General features: G+C 30.5%; 3 protein-coding genes across 3 annotated transcripts; 2 read left to right on the forward strand and 1 right to left on the reverse strand.

Moving 5' to 3' along the window:
- The first annotated feature begins 888 nt into the window (after positions 1–888).
- On the forward strand, positions 889–8,610 carry HELRODRAFT_185444 (hypothetical protein). The gene is made up of 19 exons (XM_009016057.1): positions 889–968; positions 1,235–1,289; positions 2,070–2,220; positions 2,360–2,439; positions 2,805–2,860; positions 3,156–3,225; positions 3,471–3,544; positions 3,724–3,822; positions 4,387–4,614; positions 4,949–5,119; positions 5,234–5,367; positions 5,670–5,772; positions 6,050–6,123; positions 6,453–6,510; positions 6,758–6,796; positions 7,004–7,096; positions 7,353–7,433; positions 7,780–8,229; positions 8,250–8,610. Exons 1-18 carry the CDS (start codon positions 933–935, stop codon positions 7,822–7,824), a joined length of 1,647 nt encoding a protein of 548 aa, XP_009014305.1. The 5' UTR covers positions 889–932; the 3' UTR covers positions 7,825–8,229; positions 8,250–8,610.
- Positions 8,611–8,673: 63 nt separating this feature from the next.
- HELRODRAFT_185445 (hypothetical protein) lies at positions 8,674–14,724 on the reverse strand. Its single transcript, XM_009016058.1, has 11 exons — positions 14,352–14,724; positions 13,761–13,835; positions 12,122–12,226; positions 11,772–11,868; positions 11,437–11,531; positions 11,201–11,280; positions 10,951–11,073; positions 10,179–10,264; positions 9,901–10,002; positions 9,434–9,555; positions 8,674–9,184 (listed from the first exon to the last, which is right to left on the reverse strand). Exons 1-11 carry the CDS (start codon positions 14,398–14,400, stop codon positions 9,075–9,077), a joined length of 1,044 nt encoding a protein of 347 aa, XP_009014306.1. The 5' UTR covers positions 14,401–14,724; the 3' UTR covers positions 8,674–9,074.
- Positions 14,725–16,051: 1,327 nt separating this feature from the next.
- On the forward strand, positions 16,052–18,043 carry HELRODRAFT_150937 (hypothetical protein; the record flags this gene model as incomplete). The annotated part of the gene is made up of 7 exons (XM_009016059.1): positions 16,052–16,175; positions 16,349–16,497; positions 16,675–16,762; positions 16,952–17,037; positions 17,282–17,328; positions 17,610–17,782; positions 17,919–18,043. Coding segments are annotated over 7 exons (792 nt in total), but the record flags the coding sequence as incomplete, so codon positions are not given.
- Positions 18,044–19,358: the final 1,315 nt, after the last annotated feature.

The following is a 19,358-nucleotide window of genomic DNA, read 5'->3' on the forward strand; positions in this document are numbered from 1 at the left end:
CCTCTTTTATTTCTTTCCCTCAAGAATATAACAACTTTAATGTCTGCAAATATGGTTAAAAATTAAAGAGTCTCAAATTTCTAATATAATGTTTTAATCTTTTTCATTTATATATAATATATATAATATAAATATATTTATACATTTAGAGTTTTTCAAGCTGGTTTCTTGCAAATTAATTTCTCACTTTTTATTCCCAAATAGAATTTTACTTTCTTGATAAAAATTTATAAACATACATTTATTTATAAATTTTATTAATTCGGTGATGTTAATTAATCTAACTTTTTTAACTTAATTAACCAGAAATATCATGTCTTTTATTTTATATATAAATATATAAAATTTATATTAATAAGTATTCAAACAAATAACATTTCACTGAAAATCGACAGAAACAAAATTTTAAAATGAAGGATTACATAAAAAATAAGAGACAAATTAAAATTAAATTAAATTAAAAATATTAAAATTAAAAGTTGAGAGTTGACAACCTCTTGTATTAACTTGTTGTAATCAACACTGTGAGAATTTGGATAAAGATTGTCAATGTTGTAGGCGCTCTTGTAGACGTTTTTGAAAAGAAATTTGTTTGCTTTCAGGTGCGAAACCGTCAAATTTATAAATTTCGATCTGAGCATTTTAAAACGTTTCGATCAGATTTTATTTAAAAGTTAATTTAATTTAACAATAAAAAGTAATTTTTTCTTTATGAGTCAATATTTATTTGACAAACATTAAAACAGAATAAGTATAATATTATACATTTTTAAATAATATTTTTTGAATATTTAATTTAACAGCAAAATTGAAATTTTGTTTTATTTTTGTGATTCAAAATATTTTTCAAATAAACTCTGTCACTTTAAGCACTGTCATATTCTATGATTTTCTTTTTATTTATCGCTTGTTTTTAAGTTTATTCAACGAAAATGTGGCACGCCAGCGAAGTTTACCCGGACACCGAGGTTAAAATAGGGTGTTTTTAATCTTTTACAATCCTTTTGTTTAAATTTTACTCAAACTTTTTATAAAGCAGCTAAAAGTTGACGCCGCACTTAACTTACCATTAAAAACTCCATCATAAAAAAAACTATTACTTTTTATTTTCGTTAGTTCCATTTTAATTTAATCCATAAATTTATATTAAATCGACATTTTAAATTTATTTTCGGTTATTCAATTTTTATTTAAACTTTTTTAAAATTTTTACTCTAATATCCAACCTCAACAGTATGATCAACAAAATCCATATGCTTATCAAGCAGGTGACTATGGCATGCACACAGGTCTTCTTTCTTGTTTGTGATGTGATGTTTTTTGATGTTTAATCATGTACTTGACATGTTATTCTAAATTTTTTTTTCATATATATATATATATATATATATATATATATTACTTTTTTAGCACTTGTAGTTAGATGCTAAGCCATTTGCCAATGCATTTTATTTTTTATTTTAGTCAATGATTTATAGTTGGTACGTATTTAGATTGTACCAAGGAAATGGTTAAAATACACCAAATAAGGTAAGACTTTAATCAAAAGTTGGGACCCCTAAACGTTTCATAAAAAATCTTTAAATATTATTTTCATACTGTACTGATGCCAAGACAACTTTTTGTTCATGTACTGGAAAGATAAAAAAATTCGACCCACCCTAATATATACATACAATATTGTATGAATTCTTTGAATTAAATGTTAAAGTAAGTAAACAAACAAAGATTTAACAAAGTAGAGATACATATATATTTGAGCATCTGGCCATATACACAATGTATCAATTCGAACACCGAAGATGATATCGGAAATAAGCTTTTTTATTCTATCATGCTTAAAACAAACAAAAAACTCAAGAAACATGAGAATAATTTACGATGTATATATAGTTAAAAAATATAAATAAAAGCTTTGTAACTCATTTGCATTGTTTTTTAAATTATAGTTTAGATTCCATAAATTTTTAATAATTTTAGCATCTGTTTAATTTATCTAATTTTGCTGCGACCAGATATTATTTATAATCTTGTTTAGTGACAAATGTAATTTTAAAATGTCCATATAGGCGACCCCCACCAGGACTTGGAATATGACAGGCAGTACATGCAGAAGGGAAGTTTCATCCTGCCCGAAGTCATCAAGAGCTTCCTTGTCTACTTCCAGAAGAGCATTCATGACCAGGATGTCTTTGAGATACAGAATGCCTATGAGAATGGGTATCCTGTTTTTGTATTTTTAAAAATTTACTTTTAACCGTCAGATTTAGTTAATTGTCTGTTTTTTCCATTTTTTTCAAATGATGTGATGAATTAATAAAATGTTGAAAAGATATAATATAAAGCATTACATTTACAGTTTCAACAAATTGACTGAAAGATTTTTCAGCAACTCACCATGGCCAGAAGCGGAAGACGTGGCCAAGTACATTCAAAATGGTTTCTGCTTCTTTTCATTTTATACTGTTATTTTTGTTGCTGGTCTTTGTTTGCCACCTCGTGAAAGGATGCACAGTTGAGTTGCGAGAAATATTTACTGAACGTTGTATGTCTAGTTTTCATTCTGTTGCCACTGTCTTTTCATCAGCAGAGATCACCATTCCATTATATTGCCATCTTATCATTCATTCATTCAAAGAATTAATTAAAAGGGACAACACAGCAGAACAACACAGACCGAAACTTTTCCACTTTTGTATAGTAATCTGAAAAAATTTCAAATTATCAAATGAACCAATAAAAACTAATAAAATTGTTTACAAAGCAGTCTAACTATTCTAACTGTTAACCATTCATTACCATAGATGGCGTATTTTTGATCTTGTACAAAGAACTGTACTACAGGCATATCTATGCGAAGGTATTTTAAATTGCTTGATATGACTTATAAAATTAATCTATCTCTTTATGCATTTATAATTTAACTGAATTGGAAATTCAACAAAAATTTTTATTTGTAGTGCAGTTAGAGATAAGTGTCAACTCTATACAAGGCTGTCAATACTAATTTTACCATGCATGCAATAGGAGTAACAAATATTTACTATATACTTAAAATATATTATTTCATTAAATTTTTCATTACAATTTGTCTGTTCATCTTTGAAATTATATTAGCACCTAGAATGATGTTTGTTAATTACTCATTGCACCAGTTTACTCCAACTTTCAACCAAAGAATTGAAAGTTTTCAGAACTATTGCCACCTCTTTAACCTCATAATTGGTTTGTTTGTGTGTTGGTTTGCCAGTTTGTTTATTCATTGGTATGTTTGTTTGTTGTTTTGCTAGTTAGTTTATTTATTCATTGGTATGTTTGTTTGTTGGTGTTTACCATTCACCACCTGTAGACCATACAGCAGTCGTTACTGGCTGACTCATCAGATTAACGATTGTAATATGGAAATGTTTTTTTTTGACCATCTATGTAAAATGAGGAATAAGGAATGTGAAATAATGAATAAAATGCAGATGCCAAGCACCCAGTATCGCTTGTGCTGCCAAACCAGTGGCTCTGGGACATCATTGACGAGTTCATCTACCAGGTTAGCACGACATTTATTTTCTACTAAATTTTTCATTGCAAGATCCAGTTCGTTAACTTGTCTCCAATTTTATTTTGTTTGTTTGTTAAGTTTAATGAGATTGTAGTTGGTTTCTGATTCACTGAATAATTTTGAGTGATCTTGTCTGTTGAAAAAGTTTATTTGTTTTCAACCCACAGTATCAAACATTCAGTCAGTTTTGTTCGAAAGTTTCTAAGAAGAAGGATGAGGAGATTGAGATGCTGAGGAACAATCCGAGCATCTGGAATGTTCATCAGGTTTTCATCATTTTTTTAATCATGCAATTGTTAATGCCACTGCACATATAAACTTTATATTATTTAAATTTTCTTTTACAACAAGTTGTTTTGTTCTTGTGTGGTTGTTAGATATGTTTGCTTAGTGGCTGGATATTTAGTAAATCTGAAAGAATCTCAACACAAAAATAAATATTATAAGACAAATTAAACAGGATCTATCACAAATTTTTAGATTGAGGTTTTGCATAGCTGCACGAAAAATAAACACAAAGTTAATTTAACAACATTGTTTTGTAGGGACAACATTATATATATGAAGTTTCTTCCCATCAGTACTTTATAATGCTTGCTGTGTTCTTGTTAGTTAGACTGTATTGAAGCACATCTGCACTGTGCTTTGCATAGACTCTAAATTACGTCTTATTCATGGTCTACATTTAAAAAAATTCAACATTCATTATTTTACATGACAGTCTGCATAAGTTCGTTTACTATGTAAATTCACATTATTACAAATTACAATAAAATTTTAAAGAGAAGGTGGGCGTTACATATGTTTAAAATGAAACTAACCCTTGTCAGGTCCTCAATGTTCTGCATGCACTTGTAGAGAAGTCGAACATCAACCAACAACTTGATGCACTGGTGAATGGTGAAAATGCTGATCCGGTGGCAGGTGAGTTCGGTAAGCATGATCTGTACAAGATGCTTGGCTACTTCAGTTTGGTAGGTCTTTTGAGGTTGCACTCATTGCATGGGGACTACTACTTAGCCCTCAAGGTCATTGAGAAGATTAACTTCAACAGGAAGGTCAGTAAGTTGCTGGTTTGTTTGTTGTTGATTTTTTCACGGCATGGTTGTTGTGTGGTTTTATTGTATTTGTTGTATGGTTCATATTGTTGTGGTTTTCCTGCATTGTACTAGGTGTGCATGCATTTAATGTTATGTTGTTCACTATTGTTTCATATCAAATGTCTTTTTTGATGTTGCTACTTATGTTGTGTTATTTATTGCAGTTATGTTGCATAAGATTGTTCTAATGTTGCATATTATTGTTGTTTTTCAGATTTCTCATTATAGTTTTTTGTCAGCATTTTGATTTGCTTATGATTGATAAAAATATGGCATGCTTTAATTTTTCCAGAGTTCATATTCGAGAGTGTCAACCTGTCACATAACGACATGTTACTACGTTGGATTCGCTTACATGATGATGAGGAGGTACCAGGATGCCATTCGAACATTCACAAACATCCTCCTCTTCATCCAGAAAACTAAGCAGCATTTCCAGAGCAAGACATATTTATACGATCAGGTTCTAATTTTTTGGAGATGATGAAGATTTTGATGAACTAGATTTTTCATCATCATTGTCACCATGAACTTGATTGCTGTATTGTATAACATTCCCAAATTGTTTGAATGGCAGATTAACAAGCAGAACGATCAGATGTTCACACTGCTGGCCATCTGCCTGACTCTCCACCCGATGTCCATAGACGAAACTGTCAGTTCTCATCTGAGGGAGAAGTTCGCTGAGAAGATCTCCAAAATGCAGAAGGGGTAGATGATACAATTTTGTGTGTTTTTGTTAATTTTTGGTTGTGGTTTGCATTTGCAAGGAGGGTTGGCGGCCTTTGTTTTATCAATGTTTTTTTCTATATCTTCCAAGTTCATCCACTCGTTTCTCGTTTATTCAAACAAATGGCTGAGCCCAAATTATAAAATAAAATAAGATAATACTATGGTCAACGTGCATTATTTTTTTTGCAGTGTGGTTATATGTCCTTGTCTCAGACCAAGCAGATGATTATGTTGATTTGTTTTATAATTACATTAGATTGATATATTATTATCATGCACAGAGACTTGCAGGAATTTGAGTCCAGTTTTCAGTTTGCGTGTCCCAAGTTCCTCTTCCCACATGCTCCCAACTGGGATATCCCTCTGCATCCCAACTACTACAAAGTTGGTTTGCCTGTTTGTAACATAGGCATGTTGGTTGGTTATGCTGTTTAGTCTCGCTGTCAGACTGATTTTCATGCTAATCAGTTTTAAATATGTACGTTTGTGGCATGCTATTAATCAGTTCTGCTGGGATGGTTTTCATGCTAAGCAATTATTTATTTGTACCGGTGTATTTCTGTCTGTGTGTATTTGTGTCTTTATTTTTCTGATTACCTTGTTTATATACTTAACATCGAAAGAATATCTATAATGTGTTTGAAATTGAACATTAACAAAGGAGCCGCACAACCAGCAGTTGTCTGTCTTCTTGAGGGAGGTTGTCAGTCAGCAACTTATCTCCACCATCAGAAGGTCTCTTTATGTGTGCTGTGTGCTCTCATTACGTTGATTATGTGTCGCCGTGTTTCGCGTTATGTTTGGTGGCACTTATCATTATTTATTGAATTTGATTCAACAAATTTTTGCTAATATGATTTCCTGCAAACTGTTTTTCATATGTTTTTTCACGACTTTGTTGTTTTAAGAGGCAAAGTTATGAGTATTTGTGAAGTATCGCTGTTGTAATTGTCTTCACAATTATATCTGTCAGTTATGTTTTATGAGATGTTTACAACAATAATAACCATAATAATAATAACAACAACCGTAATAACAATTACAATAATGACAATTGTTTACAGTTTTCTGAAGTTGTACACTACAATGCCTGTTTCCAAACTGGCCAATTTCATGGACATGGTTAGGCATTCACTTTGCTTATTCACTTTGGGCATTACTTTCCTATCTGTTCTTACGTATTCAATTAATTATTTTGTTCAGTGAAATTCTCTGGTGCTATGACATATTCATAACTGATTTATTGATAACCTATGAATGATTTATTCACTTTTCAAATACCTGTGTGGCCTGATGAACAACATTATGCTTCGTTTTAACTAATTCTTACACACAGCTAAAGTTTTAAGATTTAATTCGATTTTTGCAGAAAGAGTCTGAACTAATGAGCCATCTGATGTGTTTTAAGGTGATTTTTTTAAATTATCCATGTGTATGTTTCTTTCTATTCATCCATTTTTTATTCATTTGTTTTTAGTTCATCCATTTGTACGTTACTTCATTCATTTATGGCACTACGAGCGCTAGTGTTATGAAACTACCTGCTCGTATTGAACATTGTGAACAGCCGTTGATAAATGTTAACAAGCGTTAAATGTGAACAAACTTGAAACAGCACAAGATGCAGAACCTCGTTTGGACGAAGGGCGTCAGTGGTCTGGAGGGAGAATTTCAATCTGCCTCTGAAGTTGATTTCTACATTGATAAGGTGATAGAAATATATTTCAGCAGCTGCTATTTTTATTAGTGAATCAGTCATCTCGAGTTTAATTAACCGAATGCAGTAAGTGGCAACATCTATTATAGATGCTTCATAAAAATTTCGAATGTCAAATGAACTCACCACCTTTACATATAACACAATCCATTGTTCTATATTGGGTCTTTGTTTGGCTGTTGCACAGTTGAAAGGAAGTAATTCAAAGTAATAACGTTAATTAAACAAACAAATACATTCAACACAGGACATGATCCACATAGCTGACACCAAAGTGGAAAGAAGATACGGAGATTTCTTCATTATGAACATTCAAAAGTTTCAGGAGGTAGGAAGGAGCGTTGTTCATGTTTGGTTGTTGTACATTTCATACCTGTAACATTCATTCATTTCGTATAGACAGAATATTATTGTGTATATTTGTCTGTGCAGCTTTTCGTAAAGTTTGAAGTTGTGTAACTAATGGTATTTAAATTCTGTTTCATTTAAATTATGCATCATATAGTCATATACCGATTGTAAATTTAGATTCATTCAAATCAATCAACTTGCACTTCACGTTTTAATGTTTAATTTTTAAACTGAAATAAATGTCGTTTCAATAAATAAATTCACCAAATAAGCAAGGAACGATTAATGAATGTAAAATAAATAACTCATCTATACAAATACAGTTGACTCAGCAGTTACGCAAGCACACGAACAACGCAGCAAGATGATAGATGACATGACGTGAGCTGAAGAGCACAGCAATCAGGTGTTGCTCTCCAACTCTCAATCAGCTAACATGTGTTGACTGATAGTGACGGTTTAAATGTGTCGGTACATTGCTGTGTACACTGCATGTGTCCAATAAATGAACATAACGAAACATGATAATAAAAGTGATTGTTACGCAAAATGTTTGTTGTTTTAATAGAAAACGAAAGTTGAAACATTTAAGAATAATTACCTACAAGTTTTTTTATTCACAGGTTGATCGACAACGCAATTCACATGTAATGTAAAACAGTCTATTATTTACAATATATTATATATATATACTTGTTGGAAGGAGACCATATTTTATACAGTCTTGTATGAATACTTCCGAATTGTTGGCGTTAATTAATGCCAACAATTAGAATTCATACAAGACCATATATATATATGTATATATATATGCATACATATATATAAATACACCATAAAGTTTAGTATGTACATCGCTTTATATCCATATATCATATTTACATAATTGATCACGCACAGACATACACATAACACACAAATATACACAACAGTATGTGGTCAATATATTTATATACGGGATGATGATATAAAATCATGACTGAAAGAATGTGGAATATGTCTGTGTGTTGGGCATGGTGTGGTGTGCAATGACCGTTGCTAAAAATCTCACTCAGTTCAGACGTTTAAAGTAAATTAAAAAAATCAACTTACACGCTTAAATAAAAGAAAATTATGCAGTTGAAGTGCAAAATTACGACATTGCTTAAGTGGGGTGCATCGTTATATTATGAAAGTTCTCATAAAAAGCATCAGGTAATACAATTCCAAATTAAAAATGAACTCGCAAAATTTTATTATTTCTATTGAAATATTGTTGAGACAGATTCATATTTCTTGGAAAATCAGGTTAAAATGAAAAAATGCGTACTCACAAATGTAGGCTTCTTTGTGGGCGGCCAGCACAGGTAGATTCAAAATAAGCCTATTTCTTGAATACACTTTACACATATGAGCGTGTACAGATGCACACAGAGAAACATTAACGAGTACATTTATCTACAGCTCATAATCAAATATATATTGACATATAAAATATGTACATTGCGCAAGGAATATGTAAGACATAAAATTTAAAACATAAAAATATTTAAAATAAATGGTTGTTTAAACTGTCTGAAGAGAAAAAAAATGATGATCAGAATTACGAATCAAAATTGAAAAGCGTCAGTGGTAGTGTTCAGAGTTCATTTTCATCATCTAGATCTGTAAAGACATCATAAACTTCCCTGTTGCACGCCCCATCAACGGTGAAATCATATTTACTATATGATCCATTGGCGCTCAGTGCTGTAAATAAATTGAACATTTCTGAACTACATTTAATGCTACCATTTTAAATTTATTTTTGGTCCACAAAATCTCGTCTTTACTCAAACTAACTGGCATTTATCTACAAATCACCGAACATGAAAAATGAAAATAAGCAGAATTTAAAAAATACAAAACAGTTTAATTTTTTAAAATTTCAGGCATCATTCACTGTCTAGCAGACATCCAACAAACAACTTCTGATCTGAGGCAGACGACGGCACTAACCAACAACGGAGGAGGCCGAAGTGAAGGCACACACACTTGCATAATCGACAGGCACCGAGAAACCAGTAAACCCCCACTGAGATTCAACGTACGATCCGAGAAGACTGCCCATGCTTTTGAACCTGAGGTCGTAATGATTTATCGGATTCTATAACTTTTTACCATTTATTCTATTGTTTTTCTCAAAATTTACAAACTTAACACTGAATTATGAGAAAGACGGCACCGAAATGTTTCTAAGATATTTCTAAAAAAACTATTATTGAAATTAAATGCAAAAAATAAAAATTGTTTTACTGAAAAATTTCTAAGATGAAATCAAGTTAGACCATAAAAAATTTAACATACGTTAAATAAAACCAATAAAATAACATGAAAACTATTCACCCTTTCTAAATGATTCAAACAATCACTTAGTATAAAATCAAACTGAACTGAAATAGATTGAAAACATTAAAACACATTACATGGACTGCCTGTTCAGCATAGTACATCGCACTGCAAATATGTGGACGGTGCATTTGTCACTGGAACAACACAGAAAATCAGAGTTGCTACTGAAGGACAGACTGCAATTGAAATAATTGAGGAAAATATTAAATTATCTATCCAATTCCAACTCTACGTTTGATTTCGAAATTTTATTACAACTACTGTAACAAACATTCAAAATTACCCCATAGTATTTGTTAAAAAAACATTTTTTTGGGTGATAGTTCTAATAATGAAAATGACACAGACAGACCAGTATATCATGGCGCCGTCCAGCCCCCTCCGAAATTCTGCAACTTTATCTTTTGAAATGGCACTGAAAATCCGTATTAACGTGCCCTGGAAATGAGCAAAACATTAGGTTAAGGATTCATCAATAAAGGTTTGAACTGGAAATAATAGATTTGTATGCTAACATGGGCTTATTGTTTATTTAGTGGATCATTTATTTATTCAATTATGACTTCATTTAAAATCTGGTCGGTGAGATATGAAATACATTGACTCAAAATTAAAACTATTTTTAATAAATAAATAAAATTGATAAACTATTTTTATAAAATCAATGCTGGTAAATTATTTTCATTTTTATTGGTATAGACCAAAAAAAATTAGAAAAATTAAATAGGGTTCTCAAAAAAATGAAGAAATTATTTTCATTTTGACAAAACTTCAAGTTGATTGTCGTTTTCTGAAGTACTTTAAAAACAACATTTTGACAACATCATTTAAAAACAAACAGATAAATGCATTGGTCATGCGTTGCATAAAATTTTGAGAAGTAGTGGAAGAGGTGATGCTAATCACTAACATTTATTTGAATGATTTAAAACAATCTGTGAAGCAAGTTTTACTCGGCAGAAACGCTGTTAAATATATCACGAATTGATCTGACACATGCTGCCAGCATGTTTTTTCGTGGGTGTTTGAAGAATAAGTTAAATTATAAGCAAGAACAATTAAGTGCAGCTCCATCTGGTGATTTCTGAAAGAAAGTAACAATGAAAATAAGAGTTGAAACTAACTGTTCTGGAAGCAGTTGCGATGAAGGTGGCCGAATTATCAATGGCAATTGCAGCCAGCTCGGAATCGTGGGCGGAGAAAAGGTTGGGAGATGTGGACTGCGTTTTTTCTCTTTGGTTCAGATCCTACAAAATTCAAAGTTTCAATTTGAAATTTTGTGTGTGTGTCCTTTTATCATTAAAAATGACAAAATGTAAATGAAATAATGTAAATTAATGTCGACTAGATGGAAAATATGCAAAATGAACGAACCACGAGTTGGACAGATCCACATTTCGGACCGGGAAATGCGAGGAGATTGAAATTTGGTGTGCTGCAAACTTCACAAATGCCTGCAGAAATGAAACGATAAAGAAGTTTTGATGCTTTACTAACACAACACAAAAGGAATAACTCTACCATTCTTATAAAAAAATTCACAACACAAACGAATTCATCATGGTACATCAGTTCAGAGCTAAATAATTTTAACAAATCTTGCAAAGTACCTCTGGGGTTGTCTCTTGTTGTGAAGACACAGGACCTTTCTATTCTGTGTGGGAAACTGAAGATGTGGATCTCATTCCTCAGCACCACAATCAGCCTAAATTTTATCACATGTTACAATTTCGTTAATAATTAATTTTTTTGGAAGGTTTGTAAAATATTTTAACATCGAAGAAATCGTGATGTCTTCAAAATCTATCAAAATACATTCTGAATAAAAAAATTGCATGTCAACTCAATTTGGGAGCCACACTGACAAATTTATTGATTCAACATCAGTTATAAAGATCAACAGCAAATAAAGGAAATGAACTAGAAAATAAATCATCAAACAAACTTTGTTTCTTTTATTTTAACTGCAAGTACAGGTTGGCTGAACCTGATGTCAACTGTTTTTTTGTTTTTTAACGGTATTGAGCAATCCAGCAGCACCACTGAAATTGAATTGAAGAAATAAAATTAATTGTCATCACAAACACACGAAAAAAAGTAGAAGTGTGGTTAATTAACTTTTAATAAAAAATTATTTACTGATGTTAAATTTTGTGCAAATGAAAGATATTGAAAACAAACTGATCTGTCAAAAATTGAAATAAGAGCAGTTGATTGATTCATATATTTTTTTAAATTTATTCTTGAATAAAACCAAAAATAAAATGCCAAAATGTAACAAATGTTCATGTGAACCAGAATTCTCTGGGAACTTAGCGTTAGCTCCTCCACCGACCACAGCCAGAATGTTTGTCTTGTTTAGAAGTTCTGCTACTACCACCCCACCAACAACATCATTAGCTGAAAAAAAATAATTTGACTAATGATATTTAGAAATGTTTAAAAAATGAACAATTATGTATTAATTCTGTGTAGTAGCACGCCATGAGATAGTTTCTTGATTCTACAAACACACAAAGAGCTTAGAAATACTGCTCAATAAAAATGAATCAACACTCATTACTGATGTGATTACTCACTCATTACTGATGTGATTACTACACAAACACTGCTGAATAAATCATATTACCAAACTTGAATGGAGATCATAGTGAGCTACTTGGTCACTTATTTGGTCAACAGATAAAGTTCAGAAATGAAAATAAGTTTGACATAATCCCAAAAATAAGACATGCACACAACAATATAAAAGTATGGCGACTAGTTATGAGAGTATTGAAGCTCTAAGCAGATTGCCTGAAAGGTATAGCATGAAAAAAGATGAATCAAACTTGAGAATCAATCAATGGAATGATGTACGAGTATGAAGGAACAAAAAATATCTTGAAATAAATTGGGCAGCACTTAATTATAAATTAAGAGATAAACTTCTATCACAAAATATTAAATTTTCAAAGAAAATTTTCTTGATTCCATTGTTTTCAAGAGCAAGCACCATCTGTAATACATTCTTAATTTCCTCCATATAGCATTCTCGTATGCCTTAAGGAATCACTGATCAACAAAAAATTCTAGCTCACCAGCTATGAGGTGCTCATAAAGGACTGCTCACTTTAGAAAAGGAAAGATGCTTAGAAAAATGTGCAAGAAGTGAGTCCCATTTCAAACAAAACCCATCCAGTGTACAAATTGTAGATGAGCTGAGAACTGTCACTGCATCTTCAGTTTTGTCAGTTAGTTCTATAATCTTTTCTTCATTATTCAATTTATTAGTGTAATGTATAAACATTTTATTTTATCAACACTATTTGTAGGTGTATGAAATATTCATGAGCTTGTTGTTGCCTACTTGTTTATCCTTTGTTTATTTTCACTGAGATTATTTAGATTTAATGCTTTTATTGTTTGTCCTGTTATGCAACTTTCTGCATGCTGTAGGAGGCTATTTTGATAATACAATTTTTTTCAGAATCTAAAAAGGTTAGACACAACCAACTGCATCAATAGACATCAAACAACAAGGGAGAGAGATATTACTTTAACTAAAATTAATTGCTGAATCACTGGCTTAAACTATTCCTTACTTGCTACATATGATAAGTAAGGAAAACCTCTCACAATATCAACCATCCAGACATTAGAGTTTAACTTGGAGTAATATAATGATATAATAAGTAATATAATTTCAGGCAAATGACTAATAATTCTATCCTTATAGATGAAGACAACTCATATGATCCATATGAAAATTTATGAAAACTTCAACAGAACCACATCATGAACATAATTTTATCAACTGTTGAAAATATCAAACATTCCTTTAAAAAGCAATAATTATAATAAAATTAATAATAATTTTTAATATTAAATTGTGAGATTGTTCTTGAAATAAAGATTTAATTGACACTGAATGTCTCTTCTATGAGTGACTTACGCAAAGTGAGATTGCTGACTAGTGGATCTGTGTTGAAAATTCTAACTCCAGTACTTGCAGCTGTTACAAAGCAACCTTTGAAAAGAAATTATAACAAAACTATCAAGAGAAAAAAAAAATAAAAGAATATTTGAAATTTTAAGTAAAAACTCACTTTCAATTAAAAAATATATTGTAAAAATAAAGAGAACAAAGCAATGACAATGAAGAGTAGTAAAGAGGGATCCTTTGTCAAAAAGTTGTAAATGGACAAAATTAAAATAATAATTGACAATTACAGCACATTATTTATTTTAATTTAACATTATTTTATTTGATTTTTTCAATTAGTAAAGTAATTAAAATTAAATAAACTATTATAAAATAGAATAGAGACATAACTCATTTTTTAATTAATATTAAATTTACTTTTATAATAAAAATTATAATATAATTTTAATAAATTATATAACATTATATTAGTAATTACACTATGATATGTAATATAATTATAATATAATATGATTATATTACTATTAATTATAATAATAGAATATTATAATTTCATTTTAAATTAGTTAAAATTAAATTAGAACTGAGAATTGACTAAACTGGAATCTTGGTTGAAAGAAATTGCGTTGATGACCCCTCCTCGACCCATGACTGACTTCCGACTGCAAACGTTTTGCCCCACCTCACAGCAAATGAAAGAGAAAAAAACAAAGGAAAATTAGTGAATGAAGAAAGGACAATTGGAACAAAGTAATTTCTTTGGAAATAGAGACAAAGAAGTAGATAGTAAACAAAGTATAAAAGTTGAGTAGAGTTAGTGTTGGTTAGGTACTTTTACAACTAAATAATTTCATCTAAGAGGATTTTAATTATTTATTTACAAGTCGAAAAATATTTTACAGAAATGGAAGAAACTATTTACAAGAATTTCAAACTAAAAAAGGACTTCGTTTGAAAAATATCGCAATGAAATCATCATATCTTATTGTGTAATTATTTAAAATGATAAATTTAAATGTAAACAAAAGAGACTACATATAAGTCAAGATAAGTTTTTTTCCTCGATTTTAGACTTGTACGTTACTCTTACATTTAGATCACTTATCAATTTATTCTATTTATATGGTGTATGAATATAATACATACATACACACATTCATACACACATATATAATATATAATTAATGATGAAAATCACAGCATGTTCGGCGTAAGTTAACTTCCAATTTAACTCTTCGATTTTTCTAACGGATGATCCTAAATCATTTTCAAGTTTCTTTAGTTCAAGACCAAAATTTTTTTGTTTTATGCATGATAGGACGGAAAAGCTTTTTTCGGTATATAATATATGTATATATAAATTGACCTGAATGATGACCTGGTCTACTCCCCATTAAAAACCTCACCAGAAGTAAAGTGCTTTAAATTCCATACACATGTAACTATTTCTTTGAATTAACATATATCCCTATATCCAATTCAATTGTTCCACTTTGAGTAGTATATGGGAAATGAAGCATAATACACTTGAATTTAACGTTGACCTGGAAGCATCTCACCAATCAGTTTATTCTAAACTGTTTGAAAATGCCATGCACCAAATATGGTTGACGTCATTCAACAAAGTTTAAGGTTTAAACTATGTAGTTCAGTGATATTATTCTCTCTCTCTCTCTCTCTCTCTCTCTCTATATATATATATATATATATATATATACATGATTTGAAACATATATATATATATAATAAAAAATTTGGAAGATAAAAGTTGAAGGATAAAGATAGAAAAAAGGTTTGGAAGAATTTGATAAGGGGAAACTTCGATAAAAATGGTTGTCTTATTTTGTCTAAACGCACATCCCAAATCAGACCAAAAAACTTGGGTCCGAACAATGAGATTGTTTAAAAGTGTACATCAGTTTTTAAAACTTAAAGTTCGTACAATTATTTATTATAAAGATTAACTTGAAAAACTTGAAAAACCTAAATAAAAATATCAATTATTAAATTAACTTTTTCAAATGTTTACTTGGCCCAAGTTTGTAAATTTCCATATAAAAGAATCCTGACATTTACTATTCAAATTCAAACAATCATAATATAATAGTTAAAAAAAATTTAATTACTGTTTCATTACAATTACACATGTTACACTTTACTTCTCTTGTGTCTTGTATTGTTCACTTTGAGTTTGTTTGGCAACTTTTTAGTTTAACATTGAATTGATTTGAATTTGTTTATATTTTTATAATAATTAATAAATTCAATGTGCATGTCATACATATACATTATACATCATAATTTCAGTGAAAATGGTCCTAACTAATGTTTATTTGACATCTGATACATATGCATTATGCATTGCTCATGCATTCACCAATGAGAAAGAAGAAATTATGGGTCTTCTTATTGGCGAGGTTGTTTGTTTGAACATTTATTTAATACATTTTTTTGTTCTATAATAGATAGTTTAATTACCAATGTAAGCTTTTCAAAATTTTAAAACAAATCCTGTCTTGATTTTATTTTTTAATGAATATGTTTCATTGATAATTACTAAACATTCATTTTAGATTTGATTTGAAAATTTTTCATAGTTTTTTTTGATAATTATGAAATAAAGATAGACTGTGAAAATGAGACCTGTCACATTTCCTCAGCCATGATATTGAAGCGTTCCGACAAACGACCAGATAGGGTTGAAATCTCCCCTGAGCAGCTCTCCAATGCTTCCAACCATGCTGAGGTGTGTTCAAGTTTGAAATTTATTTTTTTACCATCAACCATAATTAATTTATTTTTTCATCAACCAAAGTATTCAATAATTCTAATTTTTTTTCTTTTAAAGATATTTTGTTGAAATTGACACTGATTATAGAATTTGTTTCCATGCCATTATGACTTTATTAAAACTTTGACCCAGCACTTGAGTGAAAAGTTGAACAAGCCAATGAGAATTGTTGGTTGGTATCATTCACATCCACACATCACTGTCTGGCCTTCCAATGTAGGTTCGTTTCTAATGTATCATCATTCCATGTCACATCTCAGGTACCATAATTTGATGATATATCACATATATACGTATTGTGTATTATATCAGAACTGTATACGTTGCGTGTTGGTATGTTATTATATTATAGCACCTATATTTATATTAAGTTATAGTTTTGGGATATAAATGTTACATCGCTGTACAGATTTAAAGACACAAGCCTCATATCAGCTGATGGACGACAGATTTGTTGGTCTAATTTTCAGTGTCTTTAACCAAGATAAATCAAATGTATGTCTTTAAATGTAATGTAGTTTTCTAATAATAACTTTTGATGCTTATTTATGCATGTACATTAAAATGTTAAGTATTAAACTTGTTTCTTATGGAAAGTACCACACTAACTGCTTATACAGTCATTGTGGATAAATAATTTTGTTTAGTTAATGATCAAATTCTTATGCAAAAACATAGTGATGTTACAAATGTTGTTCAAACAGGCGAACCACATTCAGATGTGTGGCTTTCAATCGAGCGTACTAGCAGGTGGAAGGTACTCATTTTTTATTTTACATCAACTCAGTTTATATCTATTTCTTAACAATTTCTTTGAGTATTCCTGTTGGTTTGGTATTGAAGTTGGGTATCTATTTAAGGGTAGAAATTGAATTACTCGAGGCAGGGATATCACAATTTTCTATCTATCTCACTCAGCAAGTAAGTTTTGAGAAGGCAAGAGAAGGGAGCGATAAATTTGGAACGTTTTTGAAACTAATTTATGTTAAATTAGAGAAAATCTGGAAATGACTTAAACTGCAACTGTTACATGCACTCTTTCGTAATTTATGTTTGAAACACATCAGGTACGAGAGAGTTGATGTAAACGTGCACATCACGCCGTCAACAACTATGTGCACATCAATTCTCGATTCCTACCAGCAACTACATGAAATTATATGGCAAGAAGAGAAAGAATTATTTGAAAGCACGAAATCAGATTCTTTAGATCTCACGAGCTCTCTCCACAATGGAGCAGGTGTGTTTATAACTTCTTTGTTAGATTGTTCAGTTTTTTTTTTGAGATATTTGTGTTTGAATGGCGTTACAACTTATGTTTATTGAAAGAGCACATGATATAGACTTAATTGATTCCATTAACTTTACCGTTTCAGTGTACACAAAGAACGTGGTTCAGATAGTTGAGTGCATCCAAGTACCTTTGATGAACTTCATGCAGGGAAAGCTCAATGAAAACCTGAGGACAATCGAACATATGAAACAAAAGAATGAAAAGTTGAAATTGTTGCTAGAAAAAGAAAGAATCAAGATGTCCCGAGATAAATCAGCATCATCTTCTGCCGGATCAACTTCCGCTGACAAAAGCTGTAGAGAAACATTGATTTAAAATGTGCCAACAGTTTATCGTTAACCCACAACTTTTAATTTGTTTTTGGTTGGATGTGAATGACATCATGTGTTGTTGTACATATTGTCGGTTATGTTTCTCTTTCACATTCCGCACATTGCCTCGTCATTATCTTACGAATATTAAAATCTCAATACATATTATTGAGTTTTTGTTTGATTTTGCAATTTAATTTGGAGGTCGCAGGTATCTTGTTTGTAAGTGTCGTTAAAGTGAAATGTGATGCGGTGTAGCATTGTCTTTTGTTTAATAATTGAGGAGAAATCTTCGGTTGTAACTTAGTGGTTGAAGGTTAACTCAGATGTATGTCCCTACAATCATCATTTTAGTAATTTTTATTGGAGCTGCATGAAAATACATGATATACCTTTGCAGACAGTTCGGATTATAACCTGTTCCAAATCTCTAAACAAGTGCAACTTTCGAAAAGAACCAAATCGGGAATAAGCAGGCTTTGTTCCAACCAGAAACCTGTTTACCGTGGGTGGAACGATAAAGCCGTGTTGTTTGGTTAGTCTTAGTTATAAGAACTCAAGATTATTATCTGAGTAACGTTTATAATAATTCATGCTAAAATATTTAATGTTTCAAGTCAGTCGGGTGATAAGTTCATTTCTTTTCTACGGTTCCACGGCGTTTTAGCATTGGAAGGCTATCTTAACGCATTAGGCTTTGTTTCTCTATATAAAGTTCAGTTAGCCTTGCATTATTCAGTGTCAGTCGTAGTACATTTCTTTTCTAATGTATTATATCAGGTTTACTAAATTTATAATGTTAAAAATTGATTGGCTCCCTGCTAGGATTTGGTGACTCCTGCTGTCACTGTATGTTTGGCATTCTATTAATATGCGTTGAATTGATAACTTTTCCATACAGTTGGAGGTTACGTTTTTTAAATCTATTTTTTTCATGATGACAACGTTCACGTCGCTTTACACACCGTTATACATGATTCATGGGATTCAGGCATACGAATAATATACACACATTTATTATATATTTATATATATAATATATATATATATTATATATATATATATATGATATATATATATATATATATTTTGGATATATATATATTTAATATATATATATATGATTAATTATATACTTATATACACTATATATGAAGCGAATCATGTAGGTCGATCGATGAACTTGCCTGTGCTTCTGAACAAAATTATGC

This window comes from Helobdella robusta, assembly GCF_000326865.2.
Source record: "Helobdella robusta unplaced genomic scaffold HELROscaffold_17, whole genome shotgun sequence".
In the NCBI taxonomy this organism is placed as follows: domain Eukaryota; kingdom Metazoa; phylum Annelida; class Clitellata; order Rhynchobdellida; family Glossiphoniidae; genus Helobdella; species Helobdella robusta.

What these genes read in the sequence shown, in the direction of transcription:
- HELRODRAFT_185444 (XM_009016057.1), top strand. Translation starts at nt 933, where the DNA reads ATGTGGCACGCCAGCGAAGTTTACCCGGACACCGAG. An exon ending in CTTATCTCCACCATCAGAAG is followed by an intron (nt 6,124 to 6,452) that starts GTCTCTTTATGT and finishes AATTGTTTACAG; the next exon opens with TTTTCTGAAGTTGTACACTA. An exon ending in GCCATCTGATGTGTTTTAAG is followed by an intron (nt 6,797 to 7,003) that starts GTGATTTTTTTA and finishes AACTTGAAACAG; the next exon opens with CACAAGATGCAGAACCTCGT.
- HELRODRAFT_185445 (XM_009016058.1), bottom strand. Translation starts at nt 14,400, where the DNA reads ATGGGTCGAGGAGGGGTCATCAACGCAATTTCTTTCAACCAAGATTCC. An exon ending in GTTAAAATAAAAGAAACAAA is followed by an intron (nt 11,532 to 11,771) that starts GTTTGTTTGATG and finishes GATAAAATTTAG; the next exon opens with GCTGATTGTGGTGCTGAGGA. An exon ending in ATGCTGAACAGGCAGTCCAT is followed by an intron (nt 9,556 to 9,900) that starts GTAATGTGTTTT and finishes TTACGACCTCAG; the next exon opens with GTTCAAAAGCATGGGCAGTC.